Source organism: Littorina saxatilis, linkage group LG3 (genome assembly GCF_037325665.1).
Source record: "Littorina saxatilis isolate snail1 linkage group LG3, US_GU_Lsax_2.0, whole genome shotgun sequence".
NCBI lineage: Eukaryota > Metazoa > Mollusca > Gastropoda > Littorinimorpha > Littorinidae > Littorina > Littorina saxatilis.
The window spans coordinates 64,687,638-64,706,517 of record NC_090247.1 but is presented as its reverse complement, the minus strand read 5'-3'; the positions used below and the strand labels follow the sequence as shown (position 1 = coordinate 64,706,517).

The 18,880-nt window shown below is 42.7% G+C and overlaps 2 protein-coding genes and 2 long non-coding RNA genes across 5 annotated transcripts in view; all 4 read right to left on the bottom strand.

Moving 5' to 3' along the window:
- Positions 1-6,212, bottom strand: part of LOC138962950 (uncharacterized) — a 30,517-nt gene extending 24,305 nt beyond the window's left edge. Inside the window, exon 1 of one of the 2 annotated variants that reach the window (XM_070334915.1) lies at positions 6,010-6,212. In XM_070334915.1, the coding sequence (XP_070191016.1) occupies positions 6,010-6,063 (54 nt within the window). In that variant the 5' untranslated portion in view covers positions 6,064-6,212. The remainder of the gene's footprint in view (positions 1-6,009) is intronic. The other variant, XM_070334916.1, reaches the window with a different exon arrangement.
- Positions 6,213-8,688: 2,476 nt separating this feature from the next.
- On the bottom strand, positions 8,689-13,124 carry LOC138962949 (uncharacterized). Its single transcript, XR_011454664.1, has 2 exons — positions 12,719-13,124; positions 8,689-11,603 (listed from the first exon to the last, which is right to left on the bottom strand). It is a non-coding gene; the product is annotated as an uncharacterized lncRNA (long non-coding RNA).
- A 2,465-nt stretch (positions 13,125-15,589) lies between these two features.
- Positions 15,590-18,880, bottom strand: part of LOC138961018 (uncharacterized) — a 3,565-nt gene continuing 274 nt past the window's right edge. The window contains exons 2-4 of the long non-coding RNA XR_011454122.1: positions 18,675-18,770; positions 17,983-18,173; positions 15,590-15,724 (exon numbers count right to left, since the gene is read on the bottom strand). This is a non-coding gene — a long non-coding RNA (uncharacterized lncRNA). The remainder of the gene's footprint in view (positions 15,725-17,982; positions 18,174-18,674; positions 18,771-18,880) is intronic.
- LOC138961017 (uncharacterized) lies at positions 16,935-17,777 on the bottom strand. Its single transcript, XM_070332624.1, has one exon. It carries the CDS (start codon positions 17,598-17,600, stop codon positions 16,971-16,973), a length of 630 nt encoding a protein of 209 aa, XP_070188725.1. The 5' UTR covers positions 17,601-17,777; the 3' UTR covers positions 16,935-16,970.

Sequence of the window (18,880 nt, the reverse complement as noted above, 5' to 3'; positions counted from 1 at the left end):
CCCCTCCCCCCAACACGTCTCTCTCTAAATGTCCTCCTTCCCTCCGTCTCTCTCCCAAGTCAAGTCAAGTCAAGTTTTATTCCAATAAAACCCCGTGAGGGTACATGGAAAATTAAAAAACACAATAAAAACACATTTTATTCAACACCAAATGTTACCCTCCACCACGAAATGAGTCGCATGTCACCTCGCGCGGTTCTGCGCTAGGCTTAATGTAAGTCCGGGGAGTGTCTGGTAACAGTGTGAGGGTCACCTTAGTCACAGGCTTATAACTCAAACAGTTTTCGCTCTTTTCTAAAACGGTTTTCACCACTGGATAGAGCATACAAAACTCTTTAGGAAAATGTAAAAATATGAAAATCATCAAAGGTGACATGCGACTCATTCCGTGGTGGAGGGTCACATTAAAAGGAACTAAAACAAAAAGAAATCAGACTATGTACAGAAAAGGGAGTTGAGGGGTGAGGGAGAGCAAAAACAATACAAGAAACAATTCAACAATAATAATAATAAATAATAATAATAATAATAATAATAATAATAATAATAATACTAACCCAACACCCGGGTACATTCACTTCCATCTACGTCCACTCTTATGCAATCTCATATTAGACGAACACACACACACACACATACACACACACACAGTGACACTCACACCACTTTAACTTCTCTTCATACCCCCCCTCCCCCCCCCCCCCCCAGGAACCCCAACACTGACCAATAATTAACGTCGTAATATTAGCCCCACTGGGCGTCTAATTAACTCTGCCAGCATATTCTAGCTACGAGAGACCATATAGTGTTTACGAAACAGACGGCCATTACTTCGCCTGACAAGGACCTCCATTGGGACCTGCCCCAGAACTGTGCAGCGTATCGAAATGCATTGTACATGCAGTGTCGCTCTCGGCATCTCCAAGATTGACTGCGCAGAATAGAGCCTATTGTTTCCATTATCAGTCAAAAGAGAACACGTTTGACAAGCCAACATCTATTCGCTTGAAATAGTACTAATTAATACACTCAGCTAATTGGCGACTCGCCATCGATCCAGTACACATGTCTGTGCACACATTTATCCACCAAGATAAGTAGAAGTGACCCTACATTACCTTTTTACCATCGTTCATACTGATCTTCTTCTTCTGCGTTCGACGGTTGTGTCTAGGGTCGTAGTTCCGCTGCTGTCGTGAACTGGAACGTCGCTTTCAGGTCTTCTGACGTTCCCCAGAGCTTGGTCTCCAGTGTAGCTCCTTCTGGCGTTCATACTGATGTTTCACGGAACACTTGACTATATCCATCGACATCGTGTTGGCGAGCTGTGGGGTCTGAATAAGCTTTTCGGCAAAAATAAACAGTCCTAAATACATCCATTTACTGCAATGCTCCATTCACTTCAAGTTGAACAGACCACTTCTGCACACTTCAAAAGCATACATGGATTGTGTCGACAAAGAAAGGGCAACGTAATTTTTTTTTATCTATCGATCCTGGGGACCAATTCGATCAAAACCAAAAAAACATTTGTTTCATTTGACAAGTAAATCAAGTGACCTGCCGTCACGTCGCGCTCAGGTAATATATACGTAATGCTGTCACTTAATTGCGATTTTGGAGCTGTGAAGGTTTTAAAAATGTGTAACTGATGCACTAAGCAACGCTAGGAATTTCATTAGGAAGACAACAAGACTAGATTTCGCCCAAGGCGTTAACAGCACAAAAACTGCTGGTCCAGCTATAATATAAATTCCACTATAACTGGACGCAGACTCATCAAATTGACCGATTATTTTCCACAGCAAAGCCCTTCACAGCAGAACATAAAGCTGACGAAAGCAGAAATCATTAGCAGCACGGTTCTGTGTTCGTCCAATGCCAGCACTCGCCACAGACCTCCACGATGCCGGATCGATAATCGCAGAGGGACAAAATCATTGGCACATGATGAAAATTCTTTTTTCTAAAAAAAAACCATAAAGATCTACACGATCACTTACACTCACAGAAGCACGGGAAAAGAAATACTCAAAATCAAGAAAACGTGGCCAGCTGCCGAGTGGCTGTGACTATCAAAGTGTGAGACATGCCCAAGACCTCTCAATGTTCGCAGTCCAGATTTTTTTTAACATTTAAAAACAAACTACCAAGAAATCGTTTCTGAGCTGAGGGTATTCAATAGGTTTTTTTTTTTTTTCTCTTTTTTTTCAGTTTTCTTCTTTTTCTTTTTTTCTCTCTTTTTTTTCTTCTCTTTATTAAAAGGAGACAACATGACGACTTATTCTGTCTTTATTTTCTCACTGTTATTCGTCTTCATTCTGACAAATAGCATTTTTTTTTCTGTTTTTTTTTCTTCTCCTCTTTCTTCTCTCTCTTTTCTTTTTTCTCTTTGCTCTGTCTTCTTTCTTCTTCTTTTAATTTTTTTCTCTCTCTCTTCTACATCTTCTTTTTTTCTCTCTCTCTTTTTCTTCTCTCCTCTTTTTTTTTCTTTCACTCTCTTCCTTTATTTTTTTCTCTTTCTCTTTCTCTCTCTTTTTTTTCTCTCTTATTTATGTATTTATTTTATTTTTATGTTTCATTCTTCTGTCATCCCGACGCTTGTTCCTTCTCCCAGTATGCTCACACGCCGCCCCGTCCCAGCACTCATTGCAACACCCACCCCCGAACTTTGTTCCGCCGCCAGACTTTGTCAAATCAATGAGCCCCCAGTGTTGGTCAGACACCTGGGCACCCTCACTAATTTTACAGACACTCCAGGGAAGGATGTCAGGCCGCTGCGGTAGGCTACCCTCGGAAGATGACACTGCACTGCTGCTTAGTCACTTCGACGGTGTTCAGTATTGGTCCTGTTTCTGGCCAGGGACACAGGCACCGCTACCTACAAAGCTCTCTACTTACGACACTGACTGTTAAGTCGCGGAGCCAGACTGAGTGAGCGTCTCCTCAGAGAGCAGGCCGCCACTGCGTCCCTTTCGCGCTTTCAGAGTCAATCGCATTCGTGAAGTGAATGACACTCGGCTGTGTGATCCCAGTCTCCCCATTGGAACTTTAGCACTTCCACTCTGGGTAGGAGCCGACCGAGGCTCGAACAAACCCACGCACCCCTTGTGGGATTCGAACCACGATCTCCCGGCCCGCAGTCCGATGCGCTAACCACCGCTCCACGGGGGCCGGTGAGGGTATTCAATAGGTATTTTCAACCACGTCTAGTGTCTAAACTGGTGATTACAGGAACACATTGTTTCCCACTGCCACTGATAAGACCACACGAACGACTTGCGACTGAAAGTTACCAGTCGAATACCGTTTTTACTAAACAAACGCCATCATGCTGTTTGGTTAAGACAGATTCAGTGTCGATCTTTCTGAAGCAAACGATGCCTACAGGGATGAAAGTTGATAATGTTCCGGCAAAATCAAGAAAATCTGTCTGGTGGGCTACGAAGCTCTGACTGTTACTGTTTTGCTCTATAATTGTGTCAGCCTAAATGGCTTGAAACCCAGGAAACCCCACAGGAAATCGATTGTTTCTTCTCATCAGGAATTCATGATTTCCGGGTTGGAGATGGGAACTAACATCCCTGTTTAGAGTATTTTGCTACAGGCAAACACCCCCCCCCCCCCCCCCCTCCGCCCCCCCCCCCCCCCACACACACACACTTTTTTTGTTTAAACATTTTATAGTTCGTTTGCGAAAGCAAGTATCGAGCGCCAGTGAAAAGCATGGTCATATTACACAACTGTACCTGGGTCTGGATATAAATCTAGCCGCGAAAGAGGGTATGAGTAAATAAACCGACGCTACAAAACGTAACCCTCACCCCTTTTCTCGCAGAGTTCGTCAAACAAATCTTGACAAGGGCCCTGGGCAGTACAAGCACATTAACAACCCATCACAGCGAAAGGTGCGATGGTTCACGTCGATAAAATCACATCAGCCAAGATGAGAATGAATAAATGTACAGCTGATATAAAGGTTCTGTCCTTCCCACGTATAGAAATCTACGATCGTGTACACCCCCACACACTTGTTCCGTATCTTACACGGATAGAAATGTTAAAAGCTTACAAAATACACGATCAGCAATCTTCTTCAGCACAGTACATCTGAATAAAAACAACACCGCAGCTGATAAGTTATAACACTTTTTAAACCAAATGTTGAGGGGGAGGTCACGGCAAATGCAGCGCACAGGCAATCATAACAGAGACTTGGTATACTCTACAGTCTCTGATCATAAACAAAACAATAATGGAACAATAAATTACTAGGTGTACAGCTCAGCGGGAGTCGAGTGTGTACAAAGGGAGTGATTGGTATTCCAACATCTGGCCACACAGTGGGAGTGAAGGAAGCGGACAACCGAGTCTGAACAGACCATGAGGAAATGAACACCGGGAAACATCCGGACACAGCAACACCAAATCAATCAGAGAGAGAGAGAGAGAGAGAGAGAGAGAGAGAGAGAGAGAGAGAGAGAGAGAGAGAGAGAGAGAGAGAGAGTTTACATAATCAACGATGGTGAACATACGATCAACTTAGTTCGTCTGTTTCTCACATCACACACACACGCAGAAGGGGGAGGGGGGTTGGGTGGGTGTGGTCAGTAGTACTTCGTTTAGTATTCGGATCGATCAGCCGTGAAACTGAAAGCTGCCCAAGTGGAACCTGAGGGAATGAAAAGACAACACCTCCTTTCTGCTACGTCAGTATAATATATATGATCCTGTGTACCATAAATGGCATGATGGATACAACATTCACAGAACCACCTTCAACTTACGTAGAAACTAATGTCCACAGTGATACCTCCCCCCCCCCCCCCCCCCAACTTACGTAGACGCTAATGCCCGCAGTGATATCCCCCCCCCCCCCCCCGGCCCCTTCTACCCTCTTTCTCTCCATACACATCACGGACCCCACTCCCTCCCTCTCTCTCTCTGTTACATGTTACCCGGATCTGGCCTAGCACACTAAGCCTACCAATAGCAAAATGAACAGACAAAGAAAAGACTGGCAACAAAACACCCAGTCATGATACTATCATCATGTCTAAAATTAGACAGTTTCTCTTTCAGAAAGTCACAACACTCACCTAAAACGTACCTTTTGCATCAAAAGAAGGGTGTTTGTATGTATGGCATTTTCAGTGCATGATAATGAGCAGTATCATCTACTCCCCCCCTCCCCCTCCTTGCCCAGGCCCTGACCCTACGCCGGCTGGTCACTCTGCTACGTCACTCTTGGAAAGGGATGCGTATACATACTATTAACTGCATTTATAATGGGGAATATCACTGACCTTTCACTGTATCAATCTTCAGGGTTTATTCCTAGTCATGACCAACACACGTACAGCCTGTCAACAGTATTTACTTATTGACGATATCCTTTTAACATTTACTGTGAAAGAACACCTTCCCAGACGTACTTCTGAACACGTATAGGTAACAGTAGCCTACCTGTCATGAGAAAAAAAATCCCCCTTACGAAACTTGTTTACGAAAGCCCTTCAGAGTAAATTCACATCCGTGTCCGCTAAGAGCAAACACAAGGTCGGTATTCTTGGCTGGCTTGCGCATAGCTCATCAAACCATTTCAATGCGAACACTCTAGGTCGCGCAGCCGGACTTGGTGCAAGGAGGTGTTAGCAGGCGTTACGTTGACAGTCATGCAACCTGAGCCAAATCAGCGAAGTAGGCTCTATTCCACGGCCCAAAACCCACACCCAAAACCCTCATCCATTTAATATTTCATCACGTATCTGAATAAATAACTGACAGAAGCAACTATAACTGTCAAGTTTAACCGTTGGGTTAATAACTGGTGGACTGTCAAACGTACACACACACGTACACAGTCCCGTTAGCCTTCACCCTGTCTCAGCTGAGAAAGCAAAACAACAACAGACTCTCAGGTCAGGAATCCCGAACATGCAGCAAGCGATCTACGAGCTGTACAGAACAAAATCACCCCGAAAACCCCATGCTTCAATACAAACTCACCTCTCCGACCTGAGCCCGAGGTTTTTCATTCAGATTCACTTGTGGTGGGGCCATGTTGCTCGGTCGTTGTTTCAAAATGTGTAGCGATCTCCGCACTCAGTCTGACAGGGAAGTGTAAAACTGACTGAACCGTTGACAACCTTGCCTTCTCGCTTTCTCTCTTTCCCTGCGTGACTTCAGGTGAGCTTACGGATCACTCAACTGCGCATGTGTGGTGAGCTACACACTGACGCACTGTGTGTGTCTGCGACTGCGTGTGTGTCTGTAGACTGTGAGCGCAAAGCGAAATTGAGATCACTACACAGACAGGCGGGGACAACCACTGTGACACTCTAAAAGAAATCGTCGTCGCGGCCGGGAAAGGGCTTGTCTTTTCGTCTTGTCAAGCGGCAATGACAAAGCGCATCAGCCCCACAAAATGTCGCCAGTTATGCTTGTTGCGTCCCATCTAGTCAGCGGCGCTTTTCCGGAAATGACCTGCGCTTTGTTGGAATTCCAACTATGGCCGCCATTGTTGGAATTCCAACTTCGCGCTACGCGATTCTGGAAATGAACCGCGCGCAGAGTGAGAATTTTGCTCTTTCTTAGAATGCGATTATTAAATGATAATTGATGGACTACAATGATCAGCGTATGTTTAAAATATCAATAGTTGGTTGTAATAAAACAGATGCATTAGACAAAATCATACCAACTGCTATTTTTCTTACTTACGAACCTTGGAAAAATAAACACTGACTTCAGTCGGGCCGGCTGAGATCTTTTTGACGTCGTTCTGAACAAACGATCGAGCGCTTCAGTTTGCCATTTTAACTGGTGCTAGTGAAGTTTACCCTTACAATGTAAGTAACGTTGACAACACTCATGCGTAATTTAATTGTTGCTTGATTGTCTTCTTTTTCAATGTACAGTATAGTTGGTTTGGGTATATCAGTGTGTGGCTATATTTATGCACCCCCCCTCCACACACACCCCAAGCACACCATCATCATCATGCCAAACATCTATAGATGCATGTATGTAGTTGGGTTCAGGGTAGGTATTTGGTAACTGTAAGTAGGAGTCAAGGGACCAGTTAACATTTAGTTTGGGTCAGTTTGCACAAAAATGTAACTTACTGAGTGGAAATTGTATTTGCACTTAATTCTTTTCTTTTATCTAAAAGTAAGTATGTTATATTATTGTAAAGTAAAATCCATTAACAAACTCGCTTGATAATTTCTGTGTATTCCGTAAACTTTTGCGTTCTTTATATTTTATTGTCAATACAAAAGCCACCAACAGCATTCAGTATCAAATTCATTATGATATGCCGCCTGCATCTTAACAGGTTTATTGTTAACATTATTGACTGTTAACTCATTGTGACCGGCCATTCTTGTGTCATTGGGAACACCCAGTGTCACAGAAATTGAAGATGCATGTATGTATATGTCCCAAGTGTGTTCTATGAGAGAAAGATTATATTCAACAGCTATATATATGGGCAGAAGCGCAGAACAATTTTTTATTACTTGCTTGAGAATGTGTAAATACTGAGAACAAAATGACATATTTTTGTGTTCAACACTTTTTAAGTAATGGTTGTGAACAACTTGTCCTGGTGGCACAAGATCAACAGGAGGTACCATAATTTTCATACAGAGGGTGTAAGAATTTGAAAGGATTAAAGTCAGTAATTAATGCAAACATTAGCACTAAATGTGTGCTTGTGTGCATATGTGAAAAACCTGGTAATATGGTATATTTGAATACATCTCCAGTTTCAATGTACACAGTGTCTGCCTATCCCAATCATTATGATGCTAAGCAAGGTGTGTGTGTTTTTTTGGGGGGTACAAGGGATGCTCTTATATTTCTTTGGAACAACTGTGCTATGTTATATGTGCTACATTTTGTGTGCTTGATTGCATCATATAAGTTGAGTATGACTTTTCTTTGAATAATGCCTTTTGGTCTTTGATAAACAAAGGGAAGGAAGCACTAGCTGCCAATGCATACATTTCATGATTTGTTTAATTAAATTCACACACCACACAAGAGAGGTAGCTTTCTCAGAAGGAGAGAAGGTCACTTTTTTCAACCAAAGCAACAAAGCGAAGACCAAAACAGAGATCAATGAACTGAATTTATAAACAAACAGAATATGAAAACAAACTTATGACTGTGATTAATGGCTTTACACTACATGGGTGGGAGTCTGAATTTTGCCTGCGACTGAACTTTTTTTTTACTGCCGGGGTCCAAGGGCCGCCTAGGCCTTGGCGGATTGCAGGGGCAGCACGCTGCCAAAAACGAATTTTAGCATTTAAGGTGAGGATTAAGAAGCCTCGCCTGGCTTTAAAACGGAAAAAATAACAAGGTTGGTTCAGGTACTCAAACCATAACATCTTGTTAATTGAAGGGATTTATGCACGTTTTTAACACCTCACATGATTACAATTATATAGATTTTTTTTTGTACGTCCCACATGCATTATGTTTCATTTGATTCACTCTGAATCACTTCTCTGTCTTAGTAGGAAAGCCGCATGAAATTATATATGTCATTATATTGAGACAAGAAAAGACAATTCATACATCATTATGCTTGAGGAGCAATGCACACACACACTCACACCCTAGGTCAAATGCTTGTCTTTGACCCCACAGTCTCACAGGAACACCAACACAAAGAAATCAGTGATGCAAATCAAAACTTTAATTCTCCCACAAAAAAACCCACATAAAATGTATGAGCACCAATGAACACACACACACCATTTCATTTAGTTTTATACACACAAAATGGAAAGGCAAACATCATTAGGCAAGTTTGTTGTTCACAAATACAGAGATACAAAAATTAGAAGATGGAATTCAGAAGAAATGTTCAAGGGTAAAAAAATATTTTACGGTGCACAAAGCTTTCATATACCCACAATAATGACATTATTCAGGATACAGCCTCAGTTGCCTTATTGATTAAAACAAAGTACGTTACTGCTTAGTTTGTGCTGTTTGCATGAAAATGGATCGATGGCAAAGAAATCACAAAAGACTGCAAAACGTAACTTATAACACCACAATTATCACACAGCAGAGGCAAACCTTGGTAACTGGGGTCAAACGGTAACGCAAATCTCAAAAGTTACAGAAGATACTTGTTTGAACTTGACAGTCAAACACACAAAAAACTATACTTCAAGAAAATTACAAGAAAAAAAATTTGTGACATCATTATGATCACAAAGCAGAAGCAACTAGAAAATTGGGGTCAAACTATAATAATCAGCACTATAATGTCACAGAAGACACACTTTGAAATTGGCACACTGACCCAACAAATAGACAGCACTAATAAATTAATCACATCACAATGATCTCACAGCAGAAGCACTTATACTTGTAAACTGCAATCAAACTGTACAGCACATCTTTCTTTCTTTGGTGTTTAACATCGTTTTCAACCATTCAAGGTTATATCGCGACGGGGGAAGGGGGGATAGGGGAAAGGGGGGAGATGGGATAGAGCCACTTGTTAATTGTTTCTTGTTCACAAAAGCACTAATCAAACAATTGCTCCAGGGGCTTGCAACGTAGTACAATATATGACCTTACTGGGAGAATGCAAGTTTCCAGTACAAAGGACGTAACATTTCTTACATACTGCTTGACTAAAATCTTTACAAACATTGACTATATTCTATACAAGAAACACTTAACAAGGGTAAAAGGAGAAACAGAACCTGTTAGTCGCCTCTTACGACATGCTGGTTAGCATCGGGTAAATTCTTTCTTGTCCCAACCAATATGGGACTCCCCCTAACCCGCGGGGGGTACAGCACATCTAAATGCCACAGTAGAACATGTCTGTTTAACACACACACACACACAATTAAGAGATAGCACATAACAAATGAATCACATCTTAATGATCAGCAGAAGCACTACTTGTGAACTGGAGTCTAACTGTACAGCACTACTTAAAACTCACATTCACAGGAGAACACCTCTGTAAAAACTTGGCACACCCACACACAAAAATAAACAGACGGCACAAATAAATTAATCACATCAAAATAATCACACAGCAAAAGCACTACTTGAAAACTGACGTCAAACTGTACAGCACAATTTAAAAATCATAAAATGCCTCTGTTTAAACTTTGCACAAGAATCCATAAGACAGACAGCAAAAATACATTAATCACATCTTGATGCTCAGCAGAAGCACTACTTGTAAACTGGCGTCAAACTGTACAGCACGACTAAAAAAATTACAAAACACATCCGTTTAAACTTTGCACAAGAAACCCAGTGCCACTATGAAACAACAACAACATGATTTTTGAAAACACATACACACATACGTTCTGGACACCCCCTGAATATGTTGATTTAAACATATGGAAAATGTAACAAAGTTGTGCAATGCAATAATGACACAACGCAGTGACCCCAAAATGTGACAGGGGTATCTCAAACTAGATTCATGTTGGCTATCAACTACAACTACCCTTGAAGTTTTCATAGTTACAAATCAATAACATCTGAGATAACTTCAACGTTAAGTTTTATGAAACAAACATGACTGGCCCCCTGTGACCCCAAAACTTGACAAGGGTCAATCAAACTTAGGTCAAGTCTGGAGATTATCAAACACTAGAAGTATACAAGGTTTCAAACCTGTAGCTTCAAAAACATCTGATATAGCTTCAACGCACAAGTTTTAATCCAATGAAACGAACATGACCCCGCTGTGACCCCAAAATTTGAAGAGGGTCAACCAAACTGAGGTCACTTTGTAAAATCTTTCTTTATTTGGTGTTTTATGTCGTTGTCAACCACGAAGGTTATATCGCGACGGGGGAAGGGGGGAGATGGGATAGAGCCACTTGTCAATTGTTTCTTGTTCACAAAAGCACAAATCAAACATTTGCTCCAGGGGCTTGCAACGTAGTACAATATATTACCTTACTGGGAGAATGCAAGTTTCTAGTACAAACAAAGGACTTTGTAAGATCATCGAACCCTAAATTTTTCAGAGGTCTAGCTTGAAAAACAACCAAGCTAACCTCAAATGTTAAGTTTTTTGGCCGGATATATGGATTGACACATGTATATATGAATTCTTAGACTCGCCAATTACTCAGGTGAGACGATTTGGAAAGAACAACATGATTTTTGAAAACACACACATACGTTCTGGACACCCCCTGAATATGTGCAGAGAAAAGTCTGTGAGTGAACATCATACAGCACTAATGAACAAATTGAGAAGGAAAAAACCCCATGCAGGTGGAAGGTAGAAGACATAAATCAACACTTCCTCATCAGTCCTTGCACACAACACACACAAAATGTTCTTCTGCCGAGACCTCAGCTCTCGTCATCTCCACCCCAGCACAGTCAAAGTGGCACCAGGAGTGACATTTCTCACTCTGCACCCAGTCTGCCAAATCCGGTTTTGAGCAAAATGGCATGCCGCACATGTTTTTTTCTCGAGGACGTCCATGTTGCAGAAGCCTCTGATGACTGTATTTTCTGAACATCTGGCAGTGACATTGTCGCATCACAGCCACTGGAATGTTTGCCAGCAGCGACTCAGCATTCTGCACACAAGTAAGCAACAATCATAGCAAAACAACTCATTGAGGTCTGGATATATTTTAAAAAACAACAACAACAACAACAACAACAACAACAACAGATCAAGTGGACACTTACATAATTAACTGAGAAATACTGAGAATTCAGAGCGCAAAATGATATTTCTTTATCATATTATATATATATATGCTGTTGTAACTATAGTGCTTTCTACTGGAATTAAGAGAGGGTACAAGTTCTACAACTGACAGATGACACTTGTTAAGTGTTACGATTAATCTGCATGAACAGTACAAAATGAATTAATTAAGTCTAAGCAAGACCAATGTTGTAGGAATCAAAGGAACAAGGAAGTTTGGGGGCAAATATTGAAACTAGTTATATAAATATATATTAATGAACCTAATTAGCTTTTGTCTGAAGTAACTGAATAAATTTTAAGCCATGAGTTGTCATTGTTCAGATTAATTTTAAGCAAGATTAGTGTAAAGTTATGAACACCTTCATCTTTTATTACAATGATAGCTGAGCACTTAAAGTTAAAGAATATTCAATTAAATTGTAACTATGTCACGGTGTAACTGTAAAGTTATGAACAACAAAAGGTAATAACTTATTTTTCGGCCTGTGTTTAAGGTTTTAACTTGATTTCTGACTGGTTGTTGACATGGAAACCAAAATGTTTGACATGGATATGTTTTTGTTGCATGTCTGTGTTATTATAACTAGAGTATTACAGAAAAAAGTACAGAGAATGATACGAATCATTTAAACTTTAAAGGACTGAAAATGCATGACTCTAATGGCAGGCACACAGCTCGTATTACATGGACGATTGTTCAGGAAACCTGTTACACATTGAATTATCATTGATCACACATGGTTGCATAGAACTTTGAAACTGAGTTTTATTCACTGGATGGACCATAGAACATGTCATCTGATACTTTCAGTCTCAATGTCAACAGAAATTTGGCTGACAGTGACACTGACAGCCATGGAATCAAGAACAGTTGAGATAACCATAACTCATTAACTGTACAAAAACTCATGCGAAAAAATAAATAAAACAACATAGCGAAATACTTTCAGTCACGTTTCATAACTACGAACTTACCTCTTGTTTGCTGGGTATGCAGAGAACGTCGTTTAAGTCCAATCCTGGAAAGTTCACGGGCTGAAACTTCTTTTCACGCACCCACCACTTGAACTTCGAAGACTTCCCATCTTCAATGTGGTCCGTACGTTTTGTTTTTAGAAACAGCACAATGTTGTCATATTTCTTCTGCGTGAGCACGGTTGTATTTTTCTGCGTAAGTTCCACGACAAAACTGTCCACCTCTTCCCTGTGGTCACCCGTCATGGTCAAGGGCGAGAGGCAGACTAGCATCGCCAGTCGAAAGGAGGGCCATTTCTAGAATGAGTCGGTGCGTTTCCGGAAATGACGCGCTTTGTTGGAAATCTACTGAGGCGTGACGAAGTCCCGCGAGATTCCAACTCTGCCCCGGATTCTTACTATGCGCCCAACATGTTTCTCGGCTGGTTGTCTCCCTTGTAGAAATGTTGTGTTGATTATCACTAGTTTCAGTTTTAGCATAGGTCTATGGTTTTAGTGACTGACTTGACGAGATGATACGAATGTCAGCTTGACGAAATGTGTTGTGCTAGTGACGTAATGTGTAGTAATCTTGAACTTTAGCGTGTTAAATTCATAGCTCAGAATCCAGTGACATTCTTTACTTACTTTTGATACAAGTCCATGTAAGCAAGCCAAAGAACATTTGTCGTGAAATTAACTGACGGATTGAGCTCCAAACTTAAGCATAATTAATTAATTTGGTTGTTCAATCGACGAAAATGCACCGAAAATGGCGTACGTTGTCAACCATGGGACATCATTTACACGAAAGAGTTGTCTCCCGTGCCCCGCTCATACGGATAATTCCTTCTTTGACCCATGTAAACAAAATGCATTCGTACAGTTCATCGGAGTTCATTCCGTAACTTCAAAGGGATCTTAAATGACTTGTTTTGATTACAAGTGCAGGTTCTGCAAATTTGGAGACTGAATTATGAGCTATGAATTTAACACGCTAAACTGAGTCGTTCACGTAGCAGGGCCGGACGCCGCGGGCCGGACTACCGGGGGGGGGGGGGGGGGGGGGGGGGTTATGGGGGTTGCGCAACCCCCCCCCCCCTAGCCTAAACATGTACCTCACTTATTAAAAATATTTTTTTATTATTGTTTATTTTATGCCGTTTTATGCAAGGAGCGCCCATTTTCCTATCTCAGAATATGACCTACCCACTGGCAACCCCCCCCCCCCCCCCCCCTCCTCTTAGCCTAGTCCGGCCCTGCGTAGGCCTATTGATTACGATACGTCCATAAACTGCATCACAGCATAGATGTCTATGATCACAGGCACTCGTGACGAGGTGGGCGGCGGCTATGTCTTGCCTTGATGGACGGTCATCTCTACTTATGTAACAGTAGTAGTCATGAGGCCCCGCCCACTTCAGTTGATCCCGACCCGCTCGTGACGAGTCAGTGCCCGTGGACTGCATGGTGCCTAGTGCCAGTTTCGTCAGTGTTGCGTGCTAATCAGTCAAAACTGCTTCCCGGCTTCGAAGTTCTAATCGGCATTTTCAAAAACAATCAGTTTAGGCCATGTTATCACGTAACTGACTTGGAATACATGACATACCACCCGGCATGAATAAATGCATAGATAAGTAAATGAAATGCCCACTCTCTCGCTCTCTCTACTTGTCATCGCATTAGCTCGTAAATCCACAATCGAAAAACAAGAAAGGTAGGTTGTTGGAGCGTTTGTTATTGACAAAATGTATACAGTGAATGTATTGTTTTGTCAATAACAAACGCTCCAACAACCTACCTTTCTTGTTTTTTTATTCTGAATTTTGGAACGTTGGCAGTCTCTTTGTTTTTGGATTTCGTAAATGCACATTTTTATTTATTTGTTTTTACTGAAACAGCACCGTGCCTTAAACTGAAATGGCAGATGATTAACTGATATATCTCTCTCAAGCACCCCCCCCCCCCCCCCCTTCCGTCTATGGGCGACTTTCATTCACCAGTGTCTGAGAAGTATACGCGCCAGCAGATCAAGCAGTCCCTTTGAAGTTGTGTCAAAGGGAGTCACTCGGAGTGCGTATACTGCTTTTACCATAGATCTATAGTTGTAGCACTTCTCATAGGCACCGACGAAAGTATTTTCTTACTCTGTGGTCACTTACGGACTAGAAGATCCGACTAATGTCAGTCTGATCGGTTCATAAACTGTTGTTTAGTGTAGTTGTTGTTGTACGGCTAGAGTGTGTGTGTGTGTGTGTGTGTGTGTGTGTGTGTCTAGATCTGTGTACGTGTGTGTGTGTGTGTGTGTGTGTGTCTCTGAGTCTGTGTCAGAGAACGAGAGAAACAGCCTGGCGAAGGGGGAGACTGAGAGAGAGAGAGACAGACAGACAAACATACAGAGAAAGAGACTGACAGACAATGAATATCAATCGGTGGACAAACTGACTATCAGAATGAAGATCACTCGGTAAACACACACCAGGGGCGGATCAGTTGCTTTGCAAGGGGAAGGTGCACTTTGAATCGAAAGTGAATGTGATGGGCGCGAAGCGCCCGAATTTGCTAGGGGGGTCCAGGGGCATGCACCCCCGAAAATTTGTTTTGCCCAAAGAAGCAAAATGGTGCCATCTGGGGTGCCATTTGAACTTAGAAATGGTCATAGAATCAGCTTTCCAATTTTATTTATTCAGTTTTGTTGTTGCTGGAGGGGGGGTGCACCTGCACCCTGTGCACCCCCCCTCGTCCGCCCCTGCGACACACACACACACACATGCTCTCTCTCTCTCTCTCTCTCTCTCTCTCTCTCTCTCTCTCTCTCTCTCTCTCTCTCTCTCTCTCTCTCTCTCTCTCTCTCTCTCTTATAATGATGATCACAGAACAGCAACACAGTAGTTCTTTTTAGGTGTGTCGGTTAACAACACAATATATTGTTTTGGGCTGTGAGTGTGATACTTCGTTCTCAGTGAAGACAGCCGACACACTTGAAAGGGTCTCCTAAGAATGGTCGTGTCATTCCTTAGCGGGCACCTGGAACAGTTCCAAACACTGAAAACGGGTTCTTTTCCATGACTGGCTCTGCAAGTGCTACAATTGCAAGTAGTTTGTAATGTGTGTTAGGCCAAAAAAAAAAATGGTCTGTTTAGGGTAACATGACCAAAAAAAGTAGGGTCGGTAGGTAGGTAAAGTTTTTTTTTTTTTTTTTTTTTGTGTAAATGCTATGTTGGCTGAACATTCACTTCTTATATTTGATGAATACATGTTTCAAAACTAACGTATAAATAAAACAGAGAGAAAGGGAGAGAAAGAAACGCCAAATGTCTCTTTTTAGCATTTTTACCTCTTTTATTTATTTTATTTTTTTTGAAATCAAAAAAAAGTTTTTGGGTCGGCGCCAAATCGATAGGGTCGGTCGGGTTACCCTAAACAGACAATTTTTTTTTTGGCCTTACTAGTAAATGATTTGTTGTTGTTGTGTATGCGTGTGGGAAGGCGGGCAGGGTAGGGTTGGAAAATGAGGAGGGGAAGGTGGGGGAGTAGGGGGGGAGGGGGGGGGGGGCTTAGACGAGGAAACTGGAAAAATAGGGTCAGCAGGGTAAGTCGTGGCCGCTTATGTCAAAGCAAACCAGTGAGTCGCTTAACTTACAAGATAATCATGCTTCATACACACAAACAATCTTCCAAATTATTTGGCAAAGGGGGTTATACTTATACTATAGCGCATTCAGAACGTATGTCCCTTGAGGTCCAGAGCCTGCGAAGATGTTAGATTTTATGTTTAGTTGCGATCATGCGAGAAGGTCAGTGCATGTGCAACGATACGAACGTGATCAATTAACGAAGGGTTGCTAATTGCTCTTGTCATCAGAGCTGTACTTCACCTGGGCATGATTTTAGCTGAGCGGAGCACAAGTATGCAAACACGAAGGAAACATACTTAGCCTGCACTGTGTTTGAAAGTCAAAAGTATAATGTATCCTCACCATGGCATGGGTTTACTACCGCGCAGATTAATTTCTATTACAGAAGCCAAGAGAATGCTGCAGAATGGTATACAACACACACACACACACACACACACACACACACACACACACACACACACACACACACATACACACACACACACACACTGACTGACACACTCACACACACTAACACTAACACACATACATTATTACATGCTGACAAACACACACGCACGCACGCACACACACACCCCCTCACCCCACCCACACACATGTGTTGTTCGTCCGTCGATTCGACGAGGACCACTCTAGTCATCCGGGGGTTGCTGGGGCTGGCTATTTCTGTGCGTGCGTAGATGGCTGACAAGGCCGATCCTGGCACGGAAGGTTCGGACACAAAAGGGACAAGGGACGAGTGGGACGTCTCCAGGAGGGTTGATGGCACGGGCTTTTCGGGTCTGTCTCATCAATTCAGCGGCGGTGGTTCTGCTGGCCTCGCACATCTTGGCGCCTTTGTGGATGGAGGAGCGCCAGGTGGCACGATCCAGTGCAGATTTCTCCCACGTGTCAGGGTTGATGGAAAACGCTTTCAGTGAGGATTTGAGGGTGTCTTTGAAGCGTTTCTTCTGTCCTCCGTGGGACCGCTGGCCCTGTTGCAGCTCGCCATAGAACAGTCTTTTGGGCAGTCTTTCGTCTGGCATACGGGCTACGTGCCCAGCCCAGCGAAGCTGGGACTGCATCAGGATGGTAGTGATGCTGGGGAGATCTGCTCTGGCTAGCACTTCAGGGTGACTTGCGCGGTGATTTGGATTTAAGTGAGGAGGTGAGTTGCGCAGTTCGTCGACCTCACTCTCTCGCCCGAGACCACGTTGATCCAGTGGCAGGACAGAGTCGAGACGACTGGAGACGGAGACGGGTGCAGTGGATGGCCATGACATCCTACGTGTCTTGTCGTGCCCTTAGCGTTCCACAACGCTTTGCAGAGAATCGCCTTCCTGCCCGTTGACCAGCTGGTGGTTCTTCCGCGCAGTCCGCCGAGCCCAGTCTTCACGTGCAAAGGTAGACAGACCTAAATGTCACCGAGGGTATGAGACCCATCGGCTACCCTCACCAGGTTTCGCCGGCCAGTCACACTGGCACACACACGCACACACACACAATCAACCACCCCCCAACCAACACACATACAGTGACACACACACACACACACACACACACACACACACACACACACACACACCACACACACACACACTGACACACACAACCAACATAGCGTGCACGGTCCAGTCTACTTGCGTTACTGCAACAGAACCATACCCTTATCATGGACCGGCAGCCCAGCTCCTATCCCAGAAGGTTAAGCTGTTCGAAGAAGCTCTTGCAGCTGTTCACGCGGCAGGTACGCAGCATGGCGGGGTGATCGGCAGAGATGAGGCTGTCACAACATGCGTTGCACCTTTCCAGGCTACCCATCAGGTGACAGTCCTGTATGCTGATACCATGACCACCTGGTGATAAGAATAACAGTGATGATGTTGATGATGATAATGATGATGATGACGATGACGATAATGATGATGATGATGACACAATTATATAATTAAAAAATTAAAAATTAAAAAGTTAAAAAGTTAACCAACAAAAGGAGGTCGGAAAACTTCAGCACGTGATAATAAAGATGACGATGATGATGATGATGACGATGATGATGATGATAATGATGAAGATGAGGCATGAAGAGCATACATGATATGTGGTTATTCATAAAATCAAATGCATACTATGCAGGTAATTATAAATACAAGCTGGTAGCAATCGAACATGTAGCAATAGCACAACAAAAATATGTTCAGAACATACAATGCACAGCATATCTTTGACGTAATACTAAGTGTGGCAAATCAAGAGAGAGAGAGAGAGAGAGAGAGAGAGAGAGAGAGAGAGAGAGAGAGAGAGAGAGAGAGAGAGAGAGAGAGAGAGAGAGAGAGAGAGAGAGAGATTAATATTACCTTCGCCGATCTGCTTCTTTTCAAGATGCAAGGCGGCACATATCACCAGAAGACTTAGACAAGCAGACAGTTTCAGCATGCTCATTGTTGTATTACCTTAGTGAAGGAGAATAACAAGCAGTGAATTCAAAATGCGCTGATCACAAATATGAAAGTTGTGTTTGATCCTTTAAATTGGTCTTTCGATTCTTTCGTCCTCAGTTGGG

Coding starts and splice junctions, on each gene's coding strand:
- LOC138961017 (XM_070332624.1), bottom strand. CDS start 17,600: ATGTCATGGCCATCCACTGCACCCGTCTCCGTCTCCAGTCGTCTCGAC.